The sequence below is a fragment of the Corylus avellana genome, chromosome 8 (assembly GCF_965113065.1).
Source record: "Corylus avellana chromosome 8, dhCorAvel1.hap1.2, whole genome shotgun sequence".
In the NCBI taxonomy this organism is placed as follows: Eukaryota; Viridiplantae; Streptophyta; class Magnoliopsida; order Fagales; family Betulaceae; genus Corylus; species Corylus avellana.
Window position 1 is genome coordinate 17,835,665 of NC_142497.1, and position 26,717 is coordinate 17,862,381.

At 38.7% G+C, this 26,717-nt stretch overlaps 1 protein-coding gene across 1 annotated transcript; it reads left to right on the forward strand.

The window, feature by feature from the left end:
* Positions 1 to 1,094: 1,094 nt before the first annotated feature.
* VHA-A1 (vacuolar proton ATPase A1) lies at positions 1,095 to 24,871 on the forward strand. Its single transcript, XM_059574317.2, has 18 exons — positions 1,095 to 1,473; positions 2,746 to 2,790; positions 10,708 to 10,830; positions 11,024 to 11,131; positions 12,030 to 12,140; positions 12,238 to 12,411; positions 12,624 to 12,761; positions 13,040 to 13,147; positions 13,287 to 13,394; positions 13,527 to 13,675; positions 13,795 to 13,948; positions 14,679 to 14,839; positions 16,057 to 16,263; positions 16,374 to 16,557; positions 16,651 to 16,734; positions 23,250 to 23,443; positions 23,534 to 23,593; positions 24,278 to 24,871. The coding sequence occupies exons 1-18, from the start codon at positions 1,330 to 1,332 to the stop codon at positions 24,480 to 24,482; spliced, it is 2,457 nt and encodes an 818-aa protein (XP_059430300.2). The 5' UTR covers positions 1,095 to 1,329; the 3' UTR covers positions 24,483 to 24,871.
* The last annotated feature ends 1,846 nt before the right edge of the window (positions 24,872 to 26,717 follow it).

Genomic DNA, 26,717 nt, shown 5'->3' on the forward strand with positions numbered 1-26,717 from the left:
TACATAATTATGGAGCGGAGTGAATATATATAAATATAAGAAATGATAAAGACACAACTTTTTGATTAAATTTTTTGTGGTCATTTTTTTAAAAACAAAATAGAAAATAAAAAAAATTCCTTAAGCAATAACATCTTATGTGATATTTTTTTAATTTGTTATTTATTTATTTATTTTTTTTTAAAATGGTCTTTTTCTTCATAATATTGACCATTTTTATGAAGAAAAATACATTTTTTTTAAATACCAAATAAAAAAAGGACCACATAGGATATTATTGCTTCAGAATTTTTATTTTATTTTATTTTTAAATAAAAAATAAGAAAAAAATTGAGCCAAAGTTGTGCCAAAAAGTTGTGACTTTATCATGATATAGAGAAATGATAAATGAACAACTTTGACCCAACTTTTCTCTTTTGTGGTCATTTTTTTTAAACAAAATAAAATAAAAAAAATTTTCTTAAGCAATAACATCCTATGTGGTCATTTTTTTATTTGATTTTTTTTAAAAGGTCTTTTTCTTCACTATTTTTACGAAGAAAAATACCATTTTTTTTAATAAAAAGTACAAAATGAAAAAAGGACCACATTTGATGATATTGCTTCAATTTTTTAAAAAAAAATAAAAAATAAGAGAAAATTTTGGCCAAAGTTGTACGAAAAAATTGTGCCTTTATCATGCCTTATATATATATATATATATATATATATATATAAATTTAAAATACGTTGGAATATAAGGGATAATTTCAATGGTTTTTTTGTTTTTTTCTTTTCAAAGTTTATATAAATGCTAATGGAAACGAAAAATAAAAAATTGTGAATAATTTGATAGGATTGATTGTCAATTTGTTTTGAGATATGCTAGGCTTATAAATAAATTTTACAGAAAAAATTTTACAAATTGATAAGACATAATATGATTAAATTTTTCAAAATTTGAACTTATTTTATATTCAACCATATTATTCCAAATTTTTTCTGTAAAATTTATTTGTAAGTCTAACCCCCTTCTATTTGGTTTTATTAATTATTATTAAAAAAAGTCTTTCATAAACAAAAAGCGTTATTTGTCGAAGTTCCATCAAGTTGAAGGGGCAAGTGGAGAATGCCGTAAAAGTAATGGAATTTTCCGAATCTGTGGCAGTTGCCCAGGGAAGACTGAAACCGAAGTTCTCCAAATAAACACGACCAAACACATACTCGCACACCATAGGCAGACACAGGGCAACATAGACAAGAGAAAGGGACGGCTTCAGATCTGGAATCAGATTCCAAATAACAAGTAGTTTCTGTTTGGTTCCCGGGAAATACAAAATTGAAGGGATTATGGAGAGGTTCATAGACAACTGGCCACCCATGGATCTGATGCGCTCCGAGAAGATGACCCTCGTGCAGCTCATCATCCCTGTCGAGTCCGCCCACCGAGCCCTCTCATACCTCGGCGAACTCGGCCTCGTCCAATTCCGAGACGTAAGTTTTGACTCAGATCCGACTGGGTCTTCTGAGAGTTGTGTTAGATTTGGCATTGGCATTTACGTTTTTTTTTTGGTTGCTGAGAGAATTGAGGAAACGTGGAATAAATTTAATTTTAGAATCAATGGTTTACGTCGTTCTGGTTCAGTTCGGGTGTTGAGTCGTTTGGTTACTCTGCTTTACTGCATTTTCTTAGAAACCAAACAGGAGTTTGGAATTTAGAGTTGAATATATATATAGTTGAATTTACTGTTGAGTGGATATCAATGATGTTGATTTGATTGGTCGGCGCATTTTGAAGGCAAGTTCTGAATTGAAGATTATTTCTCTCTAGGAATTCATATTTTGTTGGATCTAGTTATGATAATAGAGGCACGAATTCTAGGTAGTATTATTTTTGGGGTTGCATAAGTAGTATCCGGGGTTTGCTCGAAGGCAATGGGAGGTTACAATGACTTAGGGTCCGTTTGGAATTGCGGTTTTAATAAGTGCGATTTTAAAAATAGCGTTTTTGAAATTGCTACTTTTTAAAATCTTAAAGACGTTTGATAAAACATGTTAAAAAAATATTTTTTTATTAAATATTTGTTATGTGAATTCATGATTTTAGTTTAAATTTGTACTTTTTTGCAAATAAGCACGCCCCTATCCTGCTTATTGAAATCGCAGATTTTTTTTCTATTTTAAATTAAGTGTTTTTTAAATCGTCTTTACTATATTTTTTGAAAAAATGCAGACTATTCTTACGAAATCGCAATCCCAAACGCACCCTTAATCTCTTTGCATTTGAAATCGCCATTGTCGAGTGAATGGAAACAAGCTTAATTTTAATTATGAGATGTGGGTATGGAGACATCTATTGCACTTCTTGAAGGTGGTTGACACATGTCCCGACGGACTTAAGGATTGCCATAAAACACTTCCTGATTATTTAAGTGGCTGCCTTATATGATAGCCTTGGTAACACAGAATTGAAGTTTTCGTTTTCTGATATAAGATTATCATGTAAATCTATATTTTTGGGTAACTTAAAATTGGGATAAGTACGCATTGATTGGGATAAATGCTCTTTGAGATACTGGCAAAAACATTGTTGAAGCAATGGGTTTTGTTTTCACAACTTTTTGTTTCCTGCTATACATAGTCATGTGGAACAAATTTTGGGAATTTTCTTTTAGGATCATTGGTGTGTTCATATTGGAAGAAATTTATGTGTACTCATGTAATTATTAATCATTATACTCATTCTCATATTCTTTTTCTTGGCAGTTAAATGCTGATAAAAGCCCTTTCCAGAGAACATTTGTTAATCAGGTATCAGCTTATCACTGATTAGAACTACTATTAAAATCTGCATGCTTTAGATTTTAAAATATTTCCCGAGCAGTTGTGGTGCATGTTGGTAACTCAAAAAGTGTAAAACATTAGTTTAGTCACACAAGTAGGTCTTCTAGAGACATCTGATGAAGCCAATTCTTAGTCTAAGTGCGTCTTATATACGGCTTGGTAATTCCAGTCAATAGGATCCAAAATGTGTGCTAGTTTTACATGCTTCTTGTTGATGTTACACTGGTGAACTGGCAGGAAGAACCATTTTAACTTCAAAAATTGATTTTGTATCTTTATATTTTCCTAATGATTTTCCTAATCATTAAGAATTTTTTTTTTGGGCGCTTTTTTGTTACTTATATAAAAAAAAAAATTTCCTAATGATTTTTGCAATGGTTCACTTGGATGGAAGTATTTGTAGAAAATGAGTGGGATTTAAATTTTTAGTTTAAATGGCTTGAATAAAGTATGAAGTGCAAATTTTATTTTACTGATGAAATTCATGGATAGATTTAAGGCTTATTAATAGTGGATTTAAAATAATCAGGTGTAAGCTGTTATTTCAAAGTCACAATGCTTATTTTTCTTGGAGCAAAATCCTTTGTTAATGAAATAGAGAATTACGAAAGAGAGACTCAGTTTTCTATCACTAGCCCTCAGAATTCATTGATATATATAGGCAAACATACAAGATTTTGGAATATGGGCACCTCTTAGGGACAATTAGAATAAGGGAACCTCGTAGGGACAACTAGAATAAGGGCACCTCACTCATCTTGTAGAATAGGAGCACATGTCCCCTTCCCTTCTTACGTTCCCCTTCAAGTTGGCACCTATATAGCTTGGAACAAATAAACTTATTACGACAAAGGCTTTGTAAACACATTAGCGAGTTGATTTTCTGACTTCACGAATTACATAGATATATCTCGACTCGAGTGAAATGAGTCAACCTCAACATGCTTAATCCCTTTCATGAAACACATGATTATAGGCATTGTGCAGAGCAACTTGATTACTACAAAACAGTGGAATAGGAGCAGGAGTTGGGAGACTAATTTCTTGAAGAAAATGTTGCAAACCATGTTAGTTCACTTGCAGTATGAGTCATTGCTCTATATTCTGCGTCTGCAACTAGATCATGCCATCATAGTTTGTTTCTTACTTTTCCATGCGCCTAGATTACCCCTTTAGAATGTACAACACCATGTGTTAGATCTTCTATTTGAGGGAGAACTTGCCCGATCTACGTCAATGAAGAAAACTTTTTTTTTTTGTTGATAAGTAGTAACTTGTCTTATTAAAAGCATAAGGCGCCCCAAAATACATAGGGAGTATACAACAGAGATCACCTAACTAGAAAGAGAAAAACGAACAAGGAAATCATCAAAGCTAATCGACAACGGGGACACAAAAGCTATAGTCCAATGATACAAAGTATGAAAACATGAGGATAAAATGTCTTCCATGGACCTCTCCAAGTCCTCAAAGCACCTATTATTCCTTTTCCTCCATAAACACCAAAAAAGGCAAGTAGGCATCATCTTCCAAACCGTGGCACTCCCCCTCCTCCTAGCAGACCTCCAACTGGCAAACGACTCGGAAACCCGTCTAAGCATCACCCAAGACATCCCGAAACTACCAAAAATAGTACTCCACAAAGCAGAAGCTACCTTGCAATGAAGAAGAAGAGGGTCCACCGTCTCCTCACTTCTCTTATACATGTAACATCTATTCATCACAATAACATGCCTCTTCCTGAGGTTGTTTAAGGTCAAAATTTTGCCCAGAGCCGCCGACCACACAAAGAAAATCGCCCTTGGAGGAGCCTCCATCTGCCACACACTCTTCCAAGGGAATCTCCTTCCTTCGGTGCAAGCTAAGGAGTAAAAGAGAGACTTAACTTGGAAAAGGCCTCTTTTTGAAGAACTCCACCATAATCTATCTTCACACCCTCGTCTCACTCTAGCTGAATGCAACACTTGGAGAAAGGAGGCAAAAACTTCCACCTCCCAATTATGTGCCTCTCTAGAAAAACTCACAGTCCACTGATTGGAACCACCCAATACCTCTATATTAACCGCAACCGAGGCATCCTTAGCACAAGTGATGCCAAATAAAACAGGAAAAGCTACCTTGGGAACCGTATCTCCACACCACAAATCATGCCAAAAGCTAATCCGAGTCCCATCCCTCACCACAAGTCTCGTAAAGCCTTGGAAAGTATCCCACCCTTTCTTGATATTCTTCCACAACCCCACCCCAAAAGCTCCTCTAGGCTCCACAGAACACCACCCATCCCATAAGCTTCCGAACTTCGAGTCTACCGCCACTCTCCACCAAGCTTCTTTCTCCGTTCCATAGCGCCACAACCATTTCTCTAAAAGAGTGCAGTTAAACACCTTTATATCTCTAATACCCAGCCCTCCCTCCTTAATCGGAGTGCAAACCTTTGACCATTTTACCAAGTGGTACTTGAACTCTTCACCTATCCCGCCCCATAAAAAATTGTGTTGTACTTCTTGATGTGTTTAGCAACACTCACCGGGATAGGAAAAAGAGATAAGTAATAAGTGGGCAGGTTAGCAAAGGTGCTCTTGAAAAAGGGTGGCCCTACCGCCCTTTGACAAATACATCCTTTTCCAATTGGCCAATCAATGCTCTAGTTTCTCAATAACTCCATCCCAAATATGCTTGGCCTTACAGGAGGCCCCCAATGGAAGACCAAGGTACTTTATTGCAAAGTAGCAGCCCCGCATCCTAAAATACCGGCTAGCATTCCAATTTGCTCCACATTCCCCATCGGGATTAACACCAACTTAGCCAAGTTAACCTTCAAACCGGAAGCAGCTTCAAAAAGCAAAAACACACTCCGCAAATAACGCAATTGGCCGGGCATAGCATTGCAAAAAATCATGTCATCTGCAAACAGAAGATGAGAGAAAGTAGTATTACCGACATTGAAACCTTCTAACAGCCCCCCATGAACCACTGCCATAATCATCCTGCTCAAAGCCTCCATCACCAAAACAAACAACAAAGGAGAAAGGGGGTCCCCTTGTCTTAGGCCCTTGGAACTACTAAAGAACCCATTAGGAGAGCCATTGACCATAATCGAAAACCGCACCGAAGAGATGCAATGTTCTATCCATGAGCACCATCTCCCCCCAAAACCACACCTCCTAAGGAAGTACAATAAAAAATCCCAATTCACATGATCATAAGTTTTTTCAAGATCCATTTTGCAAATAACCCCTGGTTTCCTAGATCTCAACCTACTATCAAGGCATTCATTAGAAATCAAAATAGGGTCTAGAATTTGCCTACCTTTGATGAAAGCACTTTGGGACTTGGAGATAATCTTATCCAAAACTATCTTCAACCTATTTGCTAAAACCTTAGCAATGATCTTGTAGATACCCCCCACAAGACTAATTGGGCAGAAGTCTTTGAGATCGATAGCACCCGGAATCTTCGGAATGAGCGAAATGAAAGTAGCATTGAGGCTCTTTTCGAACATCCCTCCGTCATGGAAATCCCTAAACACCTTCATAATATCCTCCCTAAGAACCTCCCAGCAAGCTTGGAAAAAAGCCATAGAAAACCCATTGGGGCCCAACGCCTTATTGCCATTCATCTTTGACACTACCTTTCTTACCTCTTCCTCTTCAAAGTCTCTCTCCAACCAACTAGCCTCAACCTCCGCAACGGAGTCAAAGGAAATACCATCTACTATGGGCCTCCACCTGCAATGCTCAAAAAAGAGCTTTTGATAGAACTCAACAATGTGCTCATTGATCTCCTCCTGATTGGAAGAAGGGCTATCTCCAATCATAAGGGTGTCTATAGAATTTTGCCTTCTATTAGAGTTGGCTATGGAGTGAAAGAATTTAGTGCATTTATCTCCTTTTAACCACATCACCCTTGATTTCTACCTCCAACTCACCTCCTCCATAAGAGTACACCTCTCTAACTCTCGAACAAGCTTAGCCTTCCTTAATAACTCATCCTCATCCAAGACCCTACTTTCTTCATGCATATCAAACACCCGAAGATCTTCAAGAAGGATCCTCTTATTCCTACCTATATTGCCAAACACCTCCTCATTCCAAGTCTTCAAATCCATCTTCAAAGCCTTGAGCTTACAAGCAAGAACAAAGCTAGGCGTGCCTTGGAACGCATAAGAGTCCAATCACTATTTCACTAGGGCCATAAACCCTTTCGCTTTGAGCCACATGTTCTTGAATTTAAACAGCCTTCTCCCCCTTACCGCATCCCCCAGATCAAGAATAATATGGAAGCGATCCGAACAAAGGCGTGGAAGCCTCTTCTGCAGAACCCTCGGAAACCAGGCTTCCATATCAGGGGAAACAAGAAAGCGATCAATCCTTGACCACATAGGAGGATCATGAGAAATCGACCAAGTGAAGGAACCCCCAACAAGAGAGACAATGAAGAAACCTTCTACCCTGATATGCCCATTTCGCTTATACAATATACCAAGACTCAGAGCTTGTTTAAGATTACGAACGATACGTGGAAACAACATCCCAATGTCGGACTCTAGGAGTCTCCAAGAATTAACTCACTACATTGTCTGCATAAGAAATGTCTAGTCTGGTCATTGTCAAATAATCCAACTTTTTAGTCATGCCTTAAACTCACAATGAACCTTGTGGTTAAGGGAGGTGACAATTGCACAAAGTTTTTTTCACCGAATGGACAACTCTAATAGAAGAAATAACTCCATTGAATCTCTGTTGTTAGTTGTTGGCACACTTTCTACCGATCAAGATGAGATCAGTGAGCACATTGTGTAATTTTATAGTAATATGTATGCCTAGCAATTAATTGGCAGCCTAAGTTGGACGACCTTTCTTTTGATTCTATTGGTAAGGTTGATGCCAATTGGTTGGTGAGAGCATTTGAGGATGGGGAGGCATTGGAGATAGTGCAAGTTATGAATTGTGACAAGGCCCTAGGCCCTGATGGTTACTCTATGGCGTTCTTCCAAACTTGATGGGATATTTTAAAAGAAGATATTATGAAGGTCTTTCATGACTTCCACACTAGAAGCAAGTTTGAAAGGAGCCTAAATGCTACATTCATTGCTCTCATTTTGAAGATTTTAGGAGCTGTTGATCTTAAGGATTTTCATTCAATTAGTCTATTGAGTGGAATTTACAAAATCATTGCCAAAGTTCTAGCTAACGTGTTGAAAATCGTATTGGAGAAGATTATCTCCAAGTCTCAAAACGCATTCATCCGGGCAAGGCAGATTCTAGATCCCGTTCTCATTGCTAAGGAATGGTTTTGATAGTAGAATCAGATCTAGGGAGCCGGGTGTGCTTTGCAAATTGGATATAGAAAAGGCTTATGATTATGTTAATTGGGGTTTGCTGTTGTACATACTGAGGAGGAGCAGTTTTGGGGGAAATAGTGTACATGGATAGCTCATTGTATCTACTTGGTGTGCTTTTTTGTTTTGGTTAACAAAACTCCCAATGTTTTTTAGTAGCTCTTGTGGCTTGAGATAGGGTCCATTTGTCTCCATTGGTGTATGTCATTGTTATGGAGGTTTTGGGCAAGATGATCTCTACTGCCGTGAGTTGGGGTTTGTCTAGCTTGTCTGATGCTGAGATTCATATCTCTCAGCTTCTGTTTGTAGATGACACTTAATTTTTTTGTGGGGTTGACCTAGAACACTTTTGTCATTTGCATTGGTTGTTCTTATGTTTTGAAGCTGTCTCGGGTTTGAAGATCAATTTAACTAAGTCAAAATTGGTTCATGCTGGTCATGTCAGTAATGTAGAAGGTTTGGCTGAGATCTTGGGATGCAGGGTCTCCTCATTGCCTATAAAGTACCGAGGACTTCCATTGGGTGCTTCTTTTAAAGCCAAATCTATTTAGGATGGCATTATTGAAAAAATTGAGCGTTGTTTGGTCGGTTGGAAGCTGTTGTACTTGTCGAATGGTGGAGTTAAAGGCCTTCTTCTTCAATATCCTTTTCTATTGGATGGCTGCTTTTGATTGTTTTCATATTTTAGTTTTCATGACTTTATTTTATTTTTTTATTTTATCTTCTATCTTTTTTTAGTTATATGTTTTTATTGTATACTTCCTATGTACATGGGTGCACCTTTTAGTTTTTTTTTTTATTTTTTATGAATTTTGATTACTTATATAAAAAAAATCTATAAGGCGGCAAAAATATGCAAGAATCGAGCTAAGAATTCACTGAATTGGCTGGAAAATGGTTGGAATTGGTTGAAAATGACAAAATTGGCCAAAAAATAAGATGTACTGGCCGAAAAATTATAAAATCGGCTAGAGTCAGAATATGAACCTCTCCAGAGTCAAATAGGCCAAAACAATCCTAAACAGTACCAAACTAGCCGAAATAGGTGAAAACCAAGCAGAAACAGGCCAAAATAAGCTGAAACAAGGCCGAAAATCGCTGGGAAACCTGAAACTGGCTTAAACATGGCCGAGAAACCACCAAAACTGACCAAAACGTTGCTAGGAACCACCTAACCAGTGCTAGGAACCACCAAACCAGTGCTAGAAATCATCAAACTGGCCGAAATGTTGCCAGAGACCTCCAAACTGGCTGAACCGCCGTCGGAAACACCAAAACCAGCGGAGGCTTGTTGGAAAATACCGATTCCGGTCTAATATGCTGGAGAAATTGGCCACAGCTCACCGGCAAATATCAATACCGGCTGAAGATCACTGGAAAACACCAATATTGATTGAAAATGATTCCATTGGGGTCAACTCTGAGTTGGGTTGATCCAGTTTGGATACAGGTTTGGGCTTGAAAAAAGGGGTTTGGGTTTCGGTGCCCAGCCTGACCTAGTTGATCAGGCTCGACTTGAGTTGATTGGACCAGACCTGAATGGGTTGGTGTTTGGGTGGGTCTTTTGGGCTGGAATGTATTTGATTAGGTTGGACGGCAGTTCATATTTAAATATGGGTACGGGCTTGGGCTTAGACTCGGTCCAAGAGTGAAAGTGGAATAAAGGTATTCCAGGATAAGAGATTAAACTGCATTGAGGTTATCCTCATCCTAGATGGTGACAGGATACAGCTGCAACCAAACACCAGTGTTCTTCAAATCTTGTTGGAGATGTGCCGGCAATAACCTGATTTTGTCACCGACATTTATGACAACAACTACAAAGGCAACCAAAGATTACAACATTGACAAAGGACATCAAAGCTACAACCACAAACTACTGCATGTCAGTGGAAAATCACTGCAACACCACTACATGTGGTGATTCCACCACCATAAGGCACAAATATTTCCGGCAACCACAATGAAAACACCTAATCACAACTGTGATGGTGTCTTCATCCAATGATTATGGTGATGACTGTGCCATCAGCTTTTGTATGAAAGTTTCTACTTTGATTTTGCTCCAGACTCAACCTAAAAGGAGAAAAATGAAAAGGGAAAACCCCTCCCCTTATTGCCAATTACTTATAAAAAAGAAAGAAAATAATAGGAATACCTCCCTTTTTTTTCTTACTATCCGTAAATCTCAAATCCATCATTTTTTGTTATAATTGATATGAGCAATTTACGCTAGCATTTGTTCTTTTAATCCCTTGATTTTTAAATTCTCAAATCCAAACGCAAACTAAGATAAAAGCCTAAAATGTACCTTTGGAAAGAGGCTTCTATTAGCCTTCTTGCTCTCTGGAATCTGTACGTCCGGAAGTGATGTATGCAACATAGTAATATTATTGAATTTGTTCAAGTCATTGCAATCTGGATATACTTTTTTTTTTTTTCTTTTATAAGTAATCGACACATATCAATAAAAAAGCCTTGCAATTTGGATATTATTACTAGTTTTATTTTCTACAGTTGAGAATGATCGGGCTTTTTCACAGGTGAAGCGATGTGCAGAGATGTCAAGAAAGCTACGATTCTTTAAAGATCAAATCAGCAAAGCTGGTCTACTCTCTTCCATTCGTCCTGTTATGCAACCAGATATTGAGCTGGAGGAATTAGAGGTTATTACTGCTCTTGTTCTACTGAGAAGTGTTTTTAATTCCTAGCTTGGCCTTTGATCTTTTATGGTGTCAGTCAGAACATGAAGCTGTAAGTTATTGTTAGCAGAGGCACTGACAAGTGCTGCTTAATGTGGGGTATGAATTGTGCTGGAATCTAATGATGTGTATTATATGTTCTTTCTCTTGGTTCCAGATACAACTTGCTGAGCATGAGAATGAGCTAATTGAAATGAATGCTAATAGTGAGAAACTTCAACAATCGTATAATGAGCTCCTGGAGTTCAAGATAGTATTGCAAAAGGTAAAGTTATTGGCCTATATATATATATATATATATATATATATATATATATAGTGTACGCATATATTTAGCTAGAACTACTTATAAAAAAAGAAGTATATTTAGCGAGAACTAGAATTTTAGGTAGGGGTGGGTGGGGGAATAAAAAATTAATTTTAGAGGGGTTATCTCATAAAAACGTATAATTTTGGGGGAATTTTAAAATTTGGGTGGGCAGGGGGGTGGGGGGTGGGGTGGGGCTACTGCCCCCCAACCTTGTGTGTAGTTCTGCCCTGTAGTAGTTATGTGCTTGGGGATCCTGTCCACTGTGGTTTGCCTAAGTTGACTGTAGCCTGGCCTTTGCCACTCTATCTCCAACCCTATTTTTTCCAGACAAAGACCCAATCCCTTGACATCATTTATTGGGTATTGCAGACCCACTAGGCTACATGGCCCAGTGGCCTATCTGTTTATTATCTGAATAATAATATTTCCCAACCACACTTCTTCGAAAAAAATTTGCAGCCACAAATGAGGTTTATAGTGGGAGAAATCCTGCCATTATTTAGTGTAAGTTTTTTTTCTGTCAATTCATTTTTTGCAATGGCTACTTTTGGAATATTCTTGTTGGATTAGATGTTTACATGATGCAGTGGTGCTTATTTACAAGCATTCTTCTTAAGAATAGGGTGTTGTTTAATTTCATTGTTCTACTGGTCATGTACTAGTACTATGATGTAGAATCTCTTTTCTATCCTCCATCTAGTATTCTATTTTATTTACTGGTTTATGTAACCTCCCCCATATATTAAAGTCATCTTTTTGAGAAGTTATAATTTACGACTTTTACATTTGAAATCTAATCTCAAATGCCTTTTCCTATGTCTTCTTATATATGGATTTTATGGGGCAATTTTAGGCAGGAGGCTTTCTTGTATCAAGCGGTAGTCATGCAGTTTCAGAAAGAGAATTAAATGAGAATGTATACTCAAATAATGACTATGTTGAGACAGCATCGCTTCTTGAGCAGGTACATGTTCATTATGACTTATAACACTTGATCTGTTTTAAAGTGTAGAAGCAATTACTATGGTTGCATTTATCATAGATTATTATTCATTTTGCAGGAGATGAGACCTGGACGATCAGACCAATCTGGTTTGAGATTTATTAGTGGGATTATATGTAAATCCAAAGCTCTTAGATTTGAAAGGATGTTGTTTCGTGCTACGAGGGGTAATTTGCTTTTCAATCAGGCACCGGCTGATGAAGAGATCATGGATCCTGTATCATATGAAATGGTTATTTTCCTTCTCAATACTGATGATTGTTTTGAAAATTGTTGTTCCCCTTGATTCTGTTATCTGCAAAAAATGTCATTCCACTTCTTAGTACTTGGCTTTCTTCATACGTGTCCCTTTTTACATGAGCTGGTTGATTTTTTTCCTTTTAGAAAGAAGTGATTGAATCATCTTGTGCAGCCCTACTAATTTCTATGAGTTGACCTTTGCAGGTTGAGAAAACAGCATTTGTAGTCTTTTTTTCTGGTGAGCAGGCAAAAGCAAAGATTCTTAAAATTTGTGAAGCGTTTGGGGCAAATTGCTACCCTGTTCCTGAAGACATAACTAAGCAGAGGCAAATAACTAGAGAAGTAAGTATTCTGATGGGACATTGACTCTATCTTTCCGTGTATTAGAAGAAAATTAACAGCTCACAGTGACATGCTTGTTGTTTCTTCACCAATGACGACTTCTCATTCCTCTTCACTTTCATTTGAGTATACCCTCATGAAAATGATTTGCTATTTTTAAGGATGCCCGGACTCTTGAATTTTTATTCAATAATATTATTCAGGAGTATTTAGAAGTTAATGATCACACTCAAGTTTGCGGTTACCTTATCACCTAACATTGCTTATGTTGGTTACAGGTTTCATCACGTCTTGCTGAATTAGAGGCCACTTTGGATGCTGGGATCCGTCACCGAAATAAGGCTCTTACTTCTGTGAGTATCCACCTGGCTAAATGGACCAACATGGTAAGACTCAGACTGTATGTCTTGTTTACTGTCATTTCCACTTTTATGTAATTTTTGATCTCACATGTGATCATTGCATGAGTGAATTTAGCATTTTTGTGATACTAATAACCATTTCATGCATCCCCTTCTTTCCCAGGTAAGAATGGAGAAAGCTGTCTATGACACACTGAACATGCTAAATTTCGATGTTACAAAAAAATGTCTTGTTGGAGAGGGCTGGTGTCCTATCTTTGCAAAAGCTCAGGTAACTTGTTTTGCTCTTGCTATATTGATTTTTTTTGGTTAAATATATGCGCTCCCGTTTCGTAAGCTTTTATTTATTGAAGACTTTTACAAGCTTACAGTTACTTCCATTTTTTTTGAAATGATTCAACAGATTCAAGCTGCACTGCAACGTGCAACAATTGATAGCAATTCACAAGTGGGCGTAATTTTTCATTTGATGGATGCTGTGGAATCACCTCCTACATATTTCCGAACCAACAAATTTACAAATGCATTTCAGGAAATTGTTGATGCATATGGGTGAGCCAAATATCCTACTTATCAAGGGGAAAAAAAGAGTTAAAATTATGCTGCTATCATTTATATGGAGGTCTTTTCCCATTTTGATCAGAGACCTAATAAAACAATTTGTTTGGCAGTGTTGCAAGATATCAGGAAGCAAATCCTGCTGTTTACACTGTTATTACGTTTCCATTTCTTTTTGCTGTAATGTTTGGAGATTGGGGTCATGGAATATGCTTGTTGCTGGGAGCATTAGTTCTTATAGCTCGTGAAAGTAAGCTTAGTGCACAGGTATGCTCTCTGATGAGTTTAAACAGAATGTGTTCTTTCAAAGTAACTATCTTGGCTATGTAGGTGAATTAGTTTCCTCCTCCAATGAAAGGGAACTTATTCAAGATCTTGCATTATGTAATCTTTCTGTATTACAAGTGAAGGATTATTGAGGCTGATAAGAATATAGCAGGTCATATTTTCACCATATAATGCTAAAAATATGCTACAACCCCAGCTATGACGGTCATAGCCTCCACCAGATCACCCTTACCAGTGGTACTACTCCAGTTGGTAAGAGTATGTAAAATGTTTGTCACATGGGTTGTTATAACTAAGCAGCACCGAGACAATGGCTTTGGTGGCTGAGATTTAATATTTTGAGGTGGATTTAGTTGTGCCTTGATTTATGATGCTGGGAAGATTTAGCAGAGAGATGCAGCATGCAAATTAATATGTATATCCATGTATATTTTGATAAGCTAAAAATGATAATATGTAAATTGATGGTAGCAGGAGGAGGAACACTACTTCATTCGTGGGGAAGTTGAATTACTGAACAACTTTTAACCCTCTCCTCCTTTGATGGGTGGTAGCTCTTGTTTGAGAGGAACCTAATACTTGAAGTAATTATGTGGTCATATTATTTTCGGGATATACAATTTTTGTGTAGAAAGTGTAGTCATATACTTTGTATGTTTCTGTTAACCGTGTGAATCTTAGTTCCAATTTTCATATATGCCTCCTGCAGAAACTTGGAAGCTTTATGGAGATGCTCTTTGGCGGGCGCTATATACTTCTTTTGATGTCACTATTTTCAATTTATTGTGGGTTGATTTACAATGAATTCTTCTCTGTTCCTTACCACATATTTGGTGGATCTGCTTACAAATGCCGAGATACTACATGCAGGCATGTGTTATCTATCTCTTCCTCAAATCTCTAAATAAATCAAAATTATCTGGTACCACTGATGCATTTTTTTAAATCGGTATCTTGTCTAAGCCTTTGGATTGCTTAAATCAAAATATATCTGGTATTATTCATATTCAGGATCAATCCTTGGGCAGAATTAATATTATTTTTTATTTTTTATTTTTTATTTATTATTATTTTTTTTAATGTTGTTGCGGTTGCATCTTAATTTTGTAAGAAATGGCCTGTTAGAATTTGTTTTTTCTTGGTCGATGTGCTCCTAGGTTTGAGTGTTGTTAATAAATATATATGTAATCATTTGTAAATGGAGTCGCATCAGTGATGACATGGTGCTGTTCTCATGGTCTGGAAATACTTGAGTCTTCCCTGTCGCCCCTTCTCCCTAACTCTACCCTCCCCCTGAACCCAACATCCCAGGCATGTAAAGCAGAGGCCAATCTTGTTGACTGTGAACCAATATTGGGTTATCTACACAAAGGAATGGAAAAAATTGTGGAAAACCGAACAATTATACAGTATCTGCCTAGGGTGTGTGCACCATCATAATGTAGGGTCTTCTGATGTTGACTTTGATGCCATGGAACTTGTAAGCAGATGGTGCTGAGTTGCATTAGTGTGTTGAATCTTATACCTGGACATCTTTCAAATGTTGTTGAGAGACTCTTGTTGAGAGAAAGTTTGAGTTTTTTTTAGATAGGTTTGTTTTTTTAGTTTTTTTTGATGGGAGATTGGGGTTTTTCTAATCTATCTATTGCTGTAATACCGCAGATCATCAACTCACTGATATTTAATTCTTAACAAGGGCATTGTTAAATATCATTAAGTTTGGTACTGGGTAGTGATACTTATTAAGTTTGATAGCTTCTCTAGATATCATTAAGTTTAATGAGAAAACTAGATTGAATGCTTTTCAGAATTTTTCACAATTCAATTTTCTCATATTCTTGATCTACTCTGAAATATTCTTATTTAGTTATTAGGCATGTGCATTCTTTTGCATTGCCTTTATCTCTTCATACCCACCTCTCAACTTTATATAGGTTCTTAGTTCTCAAATTTATTCTTGATCTACTCTGCATCTCCTGCATTTAAATTCCTATTTGAGTGCATCTGTTTGGAATTTCTTTCTTTAAAAGGAATTTAGTTATGCAGCTGTCTGATTTTTAATGGTCAACTTTTGTTCCTCTGTTCAGTGATGCATACAGTGCTGGCTTAGTTAAATACCAAGATCCATACCCATTTGGTGTAGATCCCAGTTGGCGTGGAAGTCGTTCAGAGCTGCCCTTTTTGAATTCTCTGAAAATGAAGATGTCTATTTTGTTGGGTTTGGCCCATATGAACTTAGGAATCATATTAAGTTACTTCAATGCACGTTTCTTTGGCAGCTCGCTGGATATAAGGTGCGTTTCCTGCTCCTGTATCTCACCCCCCCTGTCTCTCTCTCTCTCTCTATCTGTGCAACTTCCAAGGGGAAATCAAGCGTGGAACTTATTTTGCATCTTGTTGATAGGTACCAGTTTGTGCCACAGCTGATATTTCTTAACAGCCTTTTCGGGTATCTTTCACTTCTCATTATCATAAAGTGGTGCACTGGTTCTCAGGCAGACCTCTATCATGTAATGATTTACATGTTTTTGAGTCCCACTGAGGATCTTGGTGAGAATCAGTTATTTTGGGGCCAAAGACCTCTTCAGGTATGATCTCCACTTTATTTTTTCTAAGCGTTTATGTATGCTTAATTAATTTTACCATTTTTCTATATTGTAATTTATCCTCAATGATCGCAGATCATTTTGTTGCTTTTGGCTATAATAGCAGTTCCCTGGATGCTTTTTCCAAAACCTTTTATTTTGAAGAGGCTTCACACCGAGGTACTATCATCGACTACTTGCCTTTCATCTATTTTATTGTGCTTGTTTAAAAGAAGTTTAGAAATATCTATGTCCCCTTGTATGACTCATGATCTCATTGCTCTGATGTAAAAGAAGTTGTTCTTACATCCCTCAACCGTTGGGTCTATTTTTTTGCCTACTCTTGGGTTAGCTACCTATAATTGTTTCATCCAGTATTATGAATAGTATATCAACAGACATTTGTCCAGGAACTTGTATGTCAGTCGTATTAGCTTGGTTGGTGCGTATAGTGGACGATCTGGTGGCAGTCGACACCTCTGAAGTATTTTGGGATCAATCCAGGGCTGGATATCCTAGAATAATAGCCCAAAAGTGCTCAAATAGGCATGGCTGCTTCTTGACAGTGGAGGAATTTGATGGAAGAAGCAGGTGTGGCTCGATCATTATTCCTGAAGGACGCCGAGGATTTGGGTGGGAGAGGTTCATGAAGGAAATGAAAATGGCTAATGCATCTCTCTGGGAAAACCGAGTGTCCACTGGGTATAGAGAGCTTAGGGGAGGAAAAGGAAATAATGAGGAGAAGAATAAGAGAAGCTACGCGGAGATAGTATTGCAGTCGAAGAAATCACAGGATGATTGCATCTTCGGCCATGCTCAGGATCGGCGAAGTAATCTGGAACAGAGGAATCAGAAGTATGGCAAGAATGCGTTTTGCCCAAAGCAGACCCAAGACTTGGCGTTAGCTCAGGGAGGCGGTGGGGGGTTGCCGACGAAGATTCTATGGCCGACGAAGTCTCTGCAAATTCCGGCAAAGCATGGAGGTTGCGTGGGATCCTCGAATCCAGGTCCGGCGAGGGGTACAGGAAATTCAGCGGAGCAGGTAGCGCTGATGTCAGGTTCTGAGTACACGAAGAGACGTGAGGGGATGGGGCACCATGCTGGGCAGACCTATGCTGAGGTAGGCTTCGAGCTTCTTAACGTGAAGGAGTTGCTGAAGCATCTGAAGAGGGAATGTGATATGGGGTTGACTAGGATAGATAAAGTGTTTAAACAGATGGGGTTCAAGGAGACTGGGCCGGAAGTTAAGCAAGCTGTTGAACAGGGGATGACAGGAATGAAAGGGAAGAAGAAAATTGGGCCGGGTGATAAAATATGGAAGCCCATTAGCAGGCTAAAGGTGAAAAAAAAAATGGTGTTCAAATCCAAAGGAATTGTGGGCTCAGGCGTGGCTTCTAGTTCTAGCCCAATCAAAGCTGGACCGAGATTCAGTTTTCCAGCTACCTTGGTCTCATCAGAGGCCACTGAGAAAGATATGAAAGGTCCATGTTTTCATTCGGCGATTCCGGCGAGTGCGCCACTGGTCGTAGGAGAAGTTTTGGGGGATAGGGGGACTGGGTCAGCAACAGAAAGGAATTCCAGGGAGGTTAGCGGCACTTCTGTACGGGATGCGGGAGTTGTCTTGGCCGGAGAGAGAACCAGAGACAAAAAGGCCATAAGTCCGGTGAGGAAGTTTCAGCTTTCTGGTAATGGGCAGAACCTGATGACCTATAGAAGGAGGAAGGTGGGGCTGCGGAAATGGAACGTGGCACAGGTGGATGCGCTAGAAGCTGCAATTTCGGCAATTGGGCAGACGAAAGGGATCCTGGGCCCGACACCGGAAGTCTCGCAGAGGGTGCCGGAGACGCTGCCGTCGGAGGGAAATGGTCAGAGGTCGCCGAAGAACCCTCTGGAGATCGGCGAGGCTGGGGAAGTCATGGGTTTGGCCACTGGTCAGATTCTGAGGGGAAGTTCCTCTCGCCGGAAGGCAGGAACGGTAGTGGGGGGTGATGATCAGGAGGATTGTCGGGGGGAGGCCATGAAGTTGGGTCAGAAGAGCCAAGTGGGTCAGGGCAGGCTGGATCAATTTCAGGAATTGGAGATTGTGAGGCAGAACCCAGGCAGGATTGAGGACAATTGCTCTGATATAGGAGGGCTGGAGGATTTAGGGTCAGACTCGATTTCATCCAGTTGGGTAGTGAATAATTGTATAAGGTTTTGTCCTAAAATTGGTATCTCGGATGAGGGGAGAAAGGAGGAGCTGGAGGCTTTGTTTAACGCCATTGAAGCTTCTAGATTGCAGCAGGATTCTGATTTGGGAGACATTTCGGACAGTGTTTCTGAATCCAATGGAAGAGAGGAGGTAGAGGAAGGTGAGAGGGGAGACTTGGTGGATCATGAAGCTTAACATTGTAGTATGGAATGTGAGAGGGTTGAATGCCCTCAAAAAAAGGTTACGAATAAGGGGGCTCTTGAAAGAATGGAAAGTGGATATAGTGTGTTTGATTGAGACTAAGATGGAGGTTTTGTCCCGGGAGGTGATTCATAGTCTTTGGGGAGGTCAACATGTAGGGTGGAAGCACAAAGGCTCAAATGGTTTGTCGGGAGGGATGTTAATGATGTGGGATAGGAGGGTAGTGGAGTGTAAGGAGGAGTGGGTGGGGAATTTCACTTTGGCTTGTTCTTTTCAAAATGTGGAGGATAATTGGGTTTGGGCGTTTGGGGGGGTGTATGGGCCAAATGAGGAAGGAGAGAGAAGGGATCTTTGGGAAGAGTTGGCTGGTTTAATGAGTGTGTGGGAGGTCCCTTGGTGCTTGGGTGGGGATTTCAATATTGTACGCTTTCCAAGCGAGCGATCTAGCGCTTCGTATTACTCCTCGGGCATGATGGATTTTTCAGATTTCATCTCAGAGAACAATTTGGTGGATATTCCGATGATGGGGGGTCAATTTACTTGGTCTAATAATCAAGAAAATGAGAGTTGGTCGAGGATTGACCGGTTCTTGCTTTCCCCGGAATGGGAAGATCATTACCCAGCAGTGTCACAAAGGCGACTTCAGCGCTTGCTTTCCGATCACTTTCCTTTATTATTGGATTGTGGGACCCCTTGCGGAGGTAATAAGTCTTTTAAATTTGAAAATATGTGGCTTAAAGCAGAGGGTTTTGTGGAGAAGGTCTCTTCTTGGTGGGGGACGTATTCGTTTGAGGGTTTACCTAGTTATGTGCTTGCTAATAAATTGAAATCACTTAAAGTGGACTTGAAAAAATGGAATGAGGAGGTGTTTGGGGATATTGGGAGGAAGAAGAAGGAGTTGTTGGGAGGTATTGAAGAGTTGGATGAGGTGGCAGAGTCGAGAGGTTTAGGTCAGGAGGAGAAGATTCGGAAGGCAGACTTGGTGAAAGAATTGGAGAACACCTTGCTATGTGAGGAAATTCATTGGAGACAAAAATCGAGAGCTTTGTGGCTCAAGGAGGGGGACCGAAATACTCGTTTCTTCCACAAGATGGCTAATTCTCATCGTAGGGGCAATCGGGTAGAAGTGCTTCGTATAAATGGGGAATTATCCGAGGATCCAGTTGTAATAAAAGATCACATAGTTCAGTACTATCAAGGTTTATACTCGGAACAATGCACTTGGCGTCCGAGAATGGATAACCAGCCCTTTTTGTCTATTGAGGAGGAGGACAATAGGTGGTTAGAAAGAGATTTTGAGGAAAAGGAGGTGTGGGAGGTGGTTAAGGGCATGGATGGTGATAAGGCCCCGGGTCCAGATGGCTTTTCTATGGCTTTCTTTCAAGCTTGTTGGGGGGTTATTAAACAAGATGTTATGGCGGTCTTTGCTGAATTCTACCGAAGACGTCATCTGGTGAAGAGTTTGAATGCAACTTTTATTTCCTTGATTCCGAAGAAGGCGGAAGCGGTGGAGATGAAGGACTTTAGGCCTATCAGTTTGGTGGGAGGGGTGTATAAAATTGTTTCTAAGGTGCTTGCCAATAGGATGAAAACTGTTTTGGGAAAGGTTATTTCCTATTCTCAAAATGCTTTTATCGGGGGTCGGCAAATCCTTGATTCCATTCTCATTGCCAATGAATGCGTGGATAGTCGCATGAAATCAGGATTGCCGGGTATTCTTTGTAAATTGGATTTGGAAAAGGCCTATGACCATGTCAATTGGGATTTTGTTTTGTATTTGCTGCATAGGTGTGGTTTTGGAGAGAGGTGGAGGGCGTGGATAGAGTGGTGTATTAAGTCGGTAAGATTCTCCATCCTTGTGAATGGTTCTCCGGAAGGCTTCTTCAATAGTTCGAGGGGAATCCGGCAAGGGGATCCTCTTTCTCCTTTGTTGTTTGTGCTAGTGATGGAGGCTTTGAGTAAAATGGTGAATACGACGGTAGAACAAGGCCTCTTGACTGGGTTCTCGGTGGGAAATAGGGTGTTATCGGAGCTGATGGTCTCCCACTCTTTATTTGCGGATGATACCTTGATATTTTGTGAAGCGTCCATTGAGCAAGTCCGGTATGTACGTCTCATCCTCTTATGTTTTGAAGCTGTATCGGGTTTGAGAGTAAATTTGGGAAAATCAAAGATTGTGGCTATTGGAGAGGTGGAGAATATGGGGGTTTTAGCTAGTATCCTTGGGTGTAGTGTTGCCGAGCTGCCTATGAAGTATTTGGGTCTCCCTCTTGGGGCGTCGTACAAGGATACGGTTATGTGGAATGAAGTGATTGAAAAGTTGGAGCGCCAGATGGCGGGTTGGAAGAGGATGTACCTCTCTAAAGGAGGTCGCCTAACTCTTATTAAGAGCACTTTGGCTAATCTTCCGACTTACTTTTTGTCTCTGTTTCCGCTTCCTATAAGTGTAGCTAAAAGGATTGAGAAAGTCCAAAGAGATTTCTTGTGGGGAGGAATGGGAGAGGAGTCTAAGATGCATCTTGTAAGTTGGAATCAAGTGTGTCGTCCCCTTCGCTATGGTGGCCTTGGCATTCGGAAGTTACACCTTTTTAATCAAGCTCTCTTGGGAAAATGGCTTTGGAGATATGCGAATGAGAGTGAAGCTCTTTGGAGTAAGGTTATCAAAGCTAAATATGAAGACAAGGAAGGAGGGTGGTGCACTAAGGAGGTGTCGGGTGCCCATGGTGTGGGCCTATGGAAGCACATTCGTCAAGGTTGGAATCTTTTTGCCAAAGAGATTCGTTTCGAGGTGGGGGAGGGTTCGAAAGTTCGTTTTTGGCATGATATTTGGTGTGGGGAGAGTCCCTTGAAGCAAACTTTTCCGTCCTTATTTAATATCGCCAGACACAAAGAAGCTTGGGTGAAGGATAATTTTACTTGGAGGAGTGGGAGAGTTGAATGGAATGTCATTTTTGTTCGGCCCGTCCAAGATTGGGAGATGGATATGGTTTCTCCTTTCTTTGATCGGTTGTATTCTTGCAAGATTTCCATAGTAGTGGCAGATCGTATGTGCTGGATTTCATCTAAGAAAGGAAAGTTTGAGGTTAAGTCGCTCTACAAGGCTTTGTCCCAATCCAGTCAAGAGGTGTTTCCTTGGAAAAGCATTTGGCGCACTAAAGCTCCTTTGCGAGTGGCTTTTTTTGGGTGGACAGCGGCTCTAGGCAAAATCTTGACACATGATAATTTGCGTAAGAGGAATATAGTGGTTATGGAGTGGTGTTGTATGTGCAAGAAGTCCGGAGAGACAGTCGATCATCTTCTTCTACATTGTGAGCTCGCTAGTGCTCTATGGCATTCGATTTTTAGTCGGTTTGGCTTGCATTGGGTCATGCCTTGCAGGGTGAGAGCTTTGTTCGAGAGTTGGTGGTCGGGAGGACGATCCCGGAGCGCAGTTGTGTGGAAGATGATCCCTCTGTGTCTTATGTGGTGTATATGGAATGAAAGAAATGCTAGATGTTTTGATAATTCCACTAGGACTATAGAGGAACTGACCCATTTTTTCCTCTTTACTCTTTACTCTTGGACGGCCGCTTGGCTAGCTCCTATAGAGATTAGCTTTTCTGATTTTCTTTTTCATTTCTCTCCCTCTTAGGCGCTCTCTTTTTATACCGCCCGTGTAAATGGGTTGCGCCCCTTTGCGCCTTTTCTTTATAATTCATTTACTTATCAAAAAAAAAAAAACTTGTATGTCATTCTGATTTTGGAGCTCATTTCTCTGATGTAAAAGGAAGTTGTTCTTGCATCCTGCAACTATTGGGCCTACTTCATCTCCCGCTTTTGTATTAGATACCTATATCATGCTCATCGCGTGCTCAGTATCATACATGTAGGATATGAATTGACATTTGTCCACGAACTCGTAAGTCGTACATGAGATTCTGATTTTGGAGCTCTTTGCTTGGTTCAATATTGTGCATGATAAGTATGAGACAAGTACTTATTTTAAGTTATGGCGGTATGTGAATTGATAAATTGTTGAGGGGCTGTAAGAATAGCTTATTTTACGCCAGGTGTAAGTTAACATGCCTCGCACTTTAATGAGAGAGTGGTAATTGGGAGGAGCAGTGCTAGATAGACAATTAGGGTTAGTGTTGATACTTGTTATTTCCAATTCAATTCAGTAAAGAAAATTACAATCATCAAAATACAAATTCAAAAATTTGAAGCATGTTACAATATTTATTCTAGTTTTAACTCGTATGTGTAGACAATAGCTGTAATTAAGGAGAGATTACATAATGAGTTTTATTGATGACATTGCCAGAGATTTCAAGGTCGGACCTATGGGATGCTTGGTACATCTGAGATGGATCTTGAGGTGGAACCCGATTCTGCAAGGCAACATCATGAGGATTTTAATTTCAGTGAGGTCTTTGTGCACCAAATGATACACTCCATAGAGTTTGTTCTGGGTGCAGTTTCAAATACGGCATCATATCTTCGACTTTGGGCTTTAAGGTGCAGCCATGATTTTCCTCACATCTTCATTAGTTTCTTTCTTCTCTATAACTACAATTGTGTAACTGATGTCTGTTACTGCTATTACAGCTTAGCCCACTCGGAATTGTCAACTGTTTTCTATGAGAAAGTTCTTCTCCTTGCCTGGGGGTGAGTTTCAAGTCTTAATACTGTTGCATAACACACTATTCTTTTGCCTTTCTCTTTATTATATACACACATGCTAATCCTTCATTAGACTCACTTATACTGTGCTAATTCTTTATTGTATACTATGCTAATTCGACATAGTATATACGCATATCCTATGTAGCTAAAATTTATATTTTTGGGGGCTTTGCCTGGGGGGTTATTTGCAATTCATGGGATAAGGGAGTTTCAGGTCTACATGGTCCCCAACATTTAGTTTTTTTGCTGTCCCTGATTGTACTCATTTCCTCCGACTAATTACAACCCTTGAGCTATTGCATGATTATATTGCAAATCAGTCTCCCGGTTTACTCAGGCCATATGTAAAATACAAAATATGGCATAGACAAAACGGTAGCCTCAGTACAGGTTTCATTTCGTTGTAGGATTGATTGAATAACTTAAACCAATTCCTTGTTGTATAGTTAAAGGTAGTTTTGGATTTGTTGATTTATGTCTTTTCTGAAATGGACAGAGCTTCAAAATTCCTATACAAGTTACTTTATAGCATCTAATTGATCCACAACATTTTCATGTTAACATTCATGTTGAACAACTTGCATACCCATCTATTGTCCTTGGCACAACTAGTGTTACTTGTTCTTTTTATCAGTGATGTTACTTTTAAGGATATGGTTATGACAGGTACGACAACCTCGTCGTCCGGTTAGTGGGGCTAACAGTTTTTGCCTTTGCAACTGCCTTTATACTGCTCATGATGGAGTCTCTGAGTGCTTTTCTTCATTCCCTGCGTCTTCATTGGGTGGAATTTCAAAACAAGTTCTATCAGGGCGATGGCTACAAGTTCAAACCTTTCTCTTTTGCCTCCTTGACTGAGGATGAGGATTAGTCCACCCACTCACTCATATATGAAACTGGCTTCAGTTTCCAGAAAGAAAGAAATATAGTATAGAACGAGAGAGAGACAGAGGCAGGCAAAGAATTGGCGCTGCTGCTTTGCTTTTCCACACTGCTCAATTTTGACGTAGAAATATATATAAATCCTGGCTCCTATTCTTTTTGATGTATTGGGTATAAAGGGGTAACCTTACCTTGAAGAGATAAATTATGCGTTCTCTCTTCTTTTTTCAAATAACAAGATTATTTATTTTTTTTGTGGGGTGGGGTGGGGGTTGAGGGAGAAGCGTTTTTGTAAAGAGGAGCTGGGTAATACATGTAGCATTTCTGGATACAAAATTTTACACACGTACAAAAGCTAGTGTGGGTTTTACTAGGAATTGGGCCTCTTTTTTGTTTTTTTTTTTTTGTTTTGTAATTTATTATTATTATTATTATTTAATGGCTAATCAAAGTTCTACAGTGTTCCATTTTTGTAAGGGTGTGTTACTTAGAGAATTCCAAGTTAATTCCATCAGCGTCTCAACCTGCTTGATACTGACGGGATATTACCATCTTCTGCCGATCAATCATAATTGTGGTCTCAACTTTAATCTCGTGATAAGAAGGGCTTCGTTTTTTTAAATAAAGTCATCTTAAATTTGGACATTTACATGTGGCATCTAAAATCTAAGGGGTAACTTTATTGAAGACCATTTGAACTTCTATTTGATTTGACAAATTCCCCTTAAACTTCAAAATCTTTTAATTTAGTTTCCTGAACTTTCAATTGCTTTCAATTTGAACTTCTCCGTTAAATTTAGCGGTTAGAAATACCAAAAAAGACAAAAATATTCTTGATTTTTGTTTTTTTTTTTTAAATAAAGAAAGTTTTGAAATTAAGGTTAAAATTAGAATTTTATAAAAAAGTTAGGGGTATAAATATCATTTAACGTTTAAAATCTAACGGATATGTCCAAATTAATAGCAATTGAAAATTCAGGGGACTAAATTGAGAGATTTTGAAGTTTGAGGAGGTTTATCAAATCGAGTGGAAGTTCAGGAATTTTCATTGAAATAATCCCAAAATCTAAAATGTTCTTGGGATAAAAAGGATTTAAAAAAAAAAAAAAAAAAAAAAAAAAAAAAAAAAAACCAATAAAAACCCTAGAATTTGATGGCTTGAAACATTTGAATAATCTCTTGACCCACCAAATTTCTTTCTATAACTCATTGAGCTCCAGACTTTTACTACTTTTCTCGGTGGATGACATCTTTTCCTTTGTAGATGGTTCTCTCTCTCTCTCTCTCTCTCTCTCATCCTTGTAAAATAACGATGGACTACAAGATCATAATTAGTTTTATAAAAAATTGGTCGAATACTTTTATAAAACTTAATGACCTAGAAACCATTGGATTTACTGGACAAAGTTTTCTTTCAAATTGTTAAACTTATATTCATTTTTAGAGCATATGATTAAAAAATACACGTGAGAATTACATATTCTATTAAAAAAAAACATATAAATATTAGGATAAAGTTTTCCTCCAAACTAGGTTGGAGGAAATTCCTCCAAACTTGTCTCTAAAATTGACATGTGTCCTCAAACATGTGCTTCTCACATGTTTTTTTTAATACCCTAATTTCTACAAATTATAGTTAACTCCACCGTCAGTTTCTTTCTCTCACGTTCTCTCCCTCTCTCTCTCACGTCCTCTCTCTCTCCTTCCCCTCCCACACGAGACCAAGCTGTCTTTCCAACCAAAAAAATCTCTTCATTGAAACTTTGCCAAGAGGTTTTTTTTTAAAAAAAGAAAAGATTTTTAAGAGGGGCGATTGGGTTTTTCTTAAATTTTCAAAACCATCTATTTAACAAATAAAGATTATTCTTCAATCTGAGCATTTTTTGATGATCCCTTCAATCTGAGCATGGTAAAAAAAATTTATGAAATTTCCAGAAAAGTTTCAATCTTTGATGATCCCTTCAATCTGAGCATTTTTTGTTATCTTTTCCGACTAAAAAAAGAGAAAGTACAATTGTTATTTTTTGTTAAATTTTTAAGAAAACCCAATCAACCCTCTTAAAAATCTTTTCTTTTTTTTAAAAAACACTCTTCCTTAAAGACGGAGAGATTTTTTGGGTTGGAAAGACAGCTTGGTCTCGTGTGGGAGGGGAAGGAGAGAGAGAGAACGTGAGAGAGAGAGAGAGAGAGAGAGAGAGAGAGAGAGAGAACGCGAGAGAGAGAG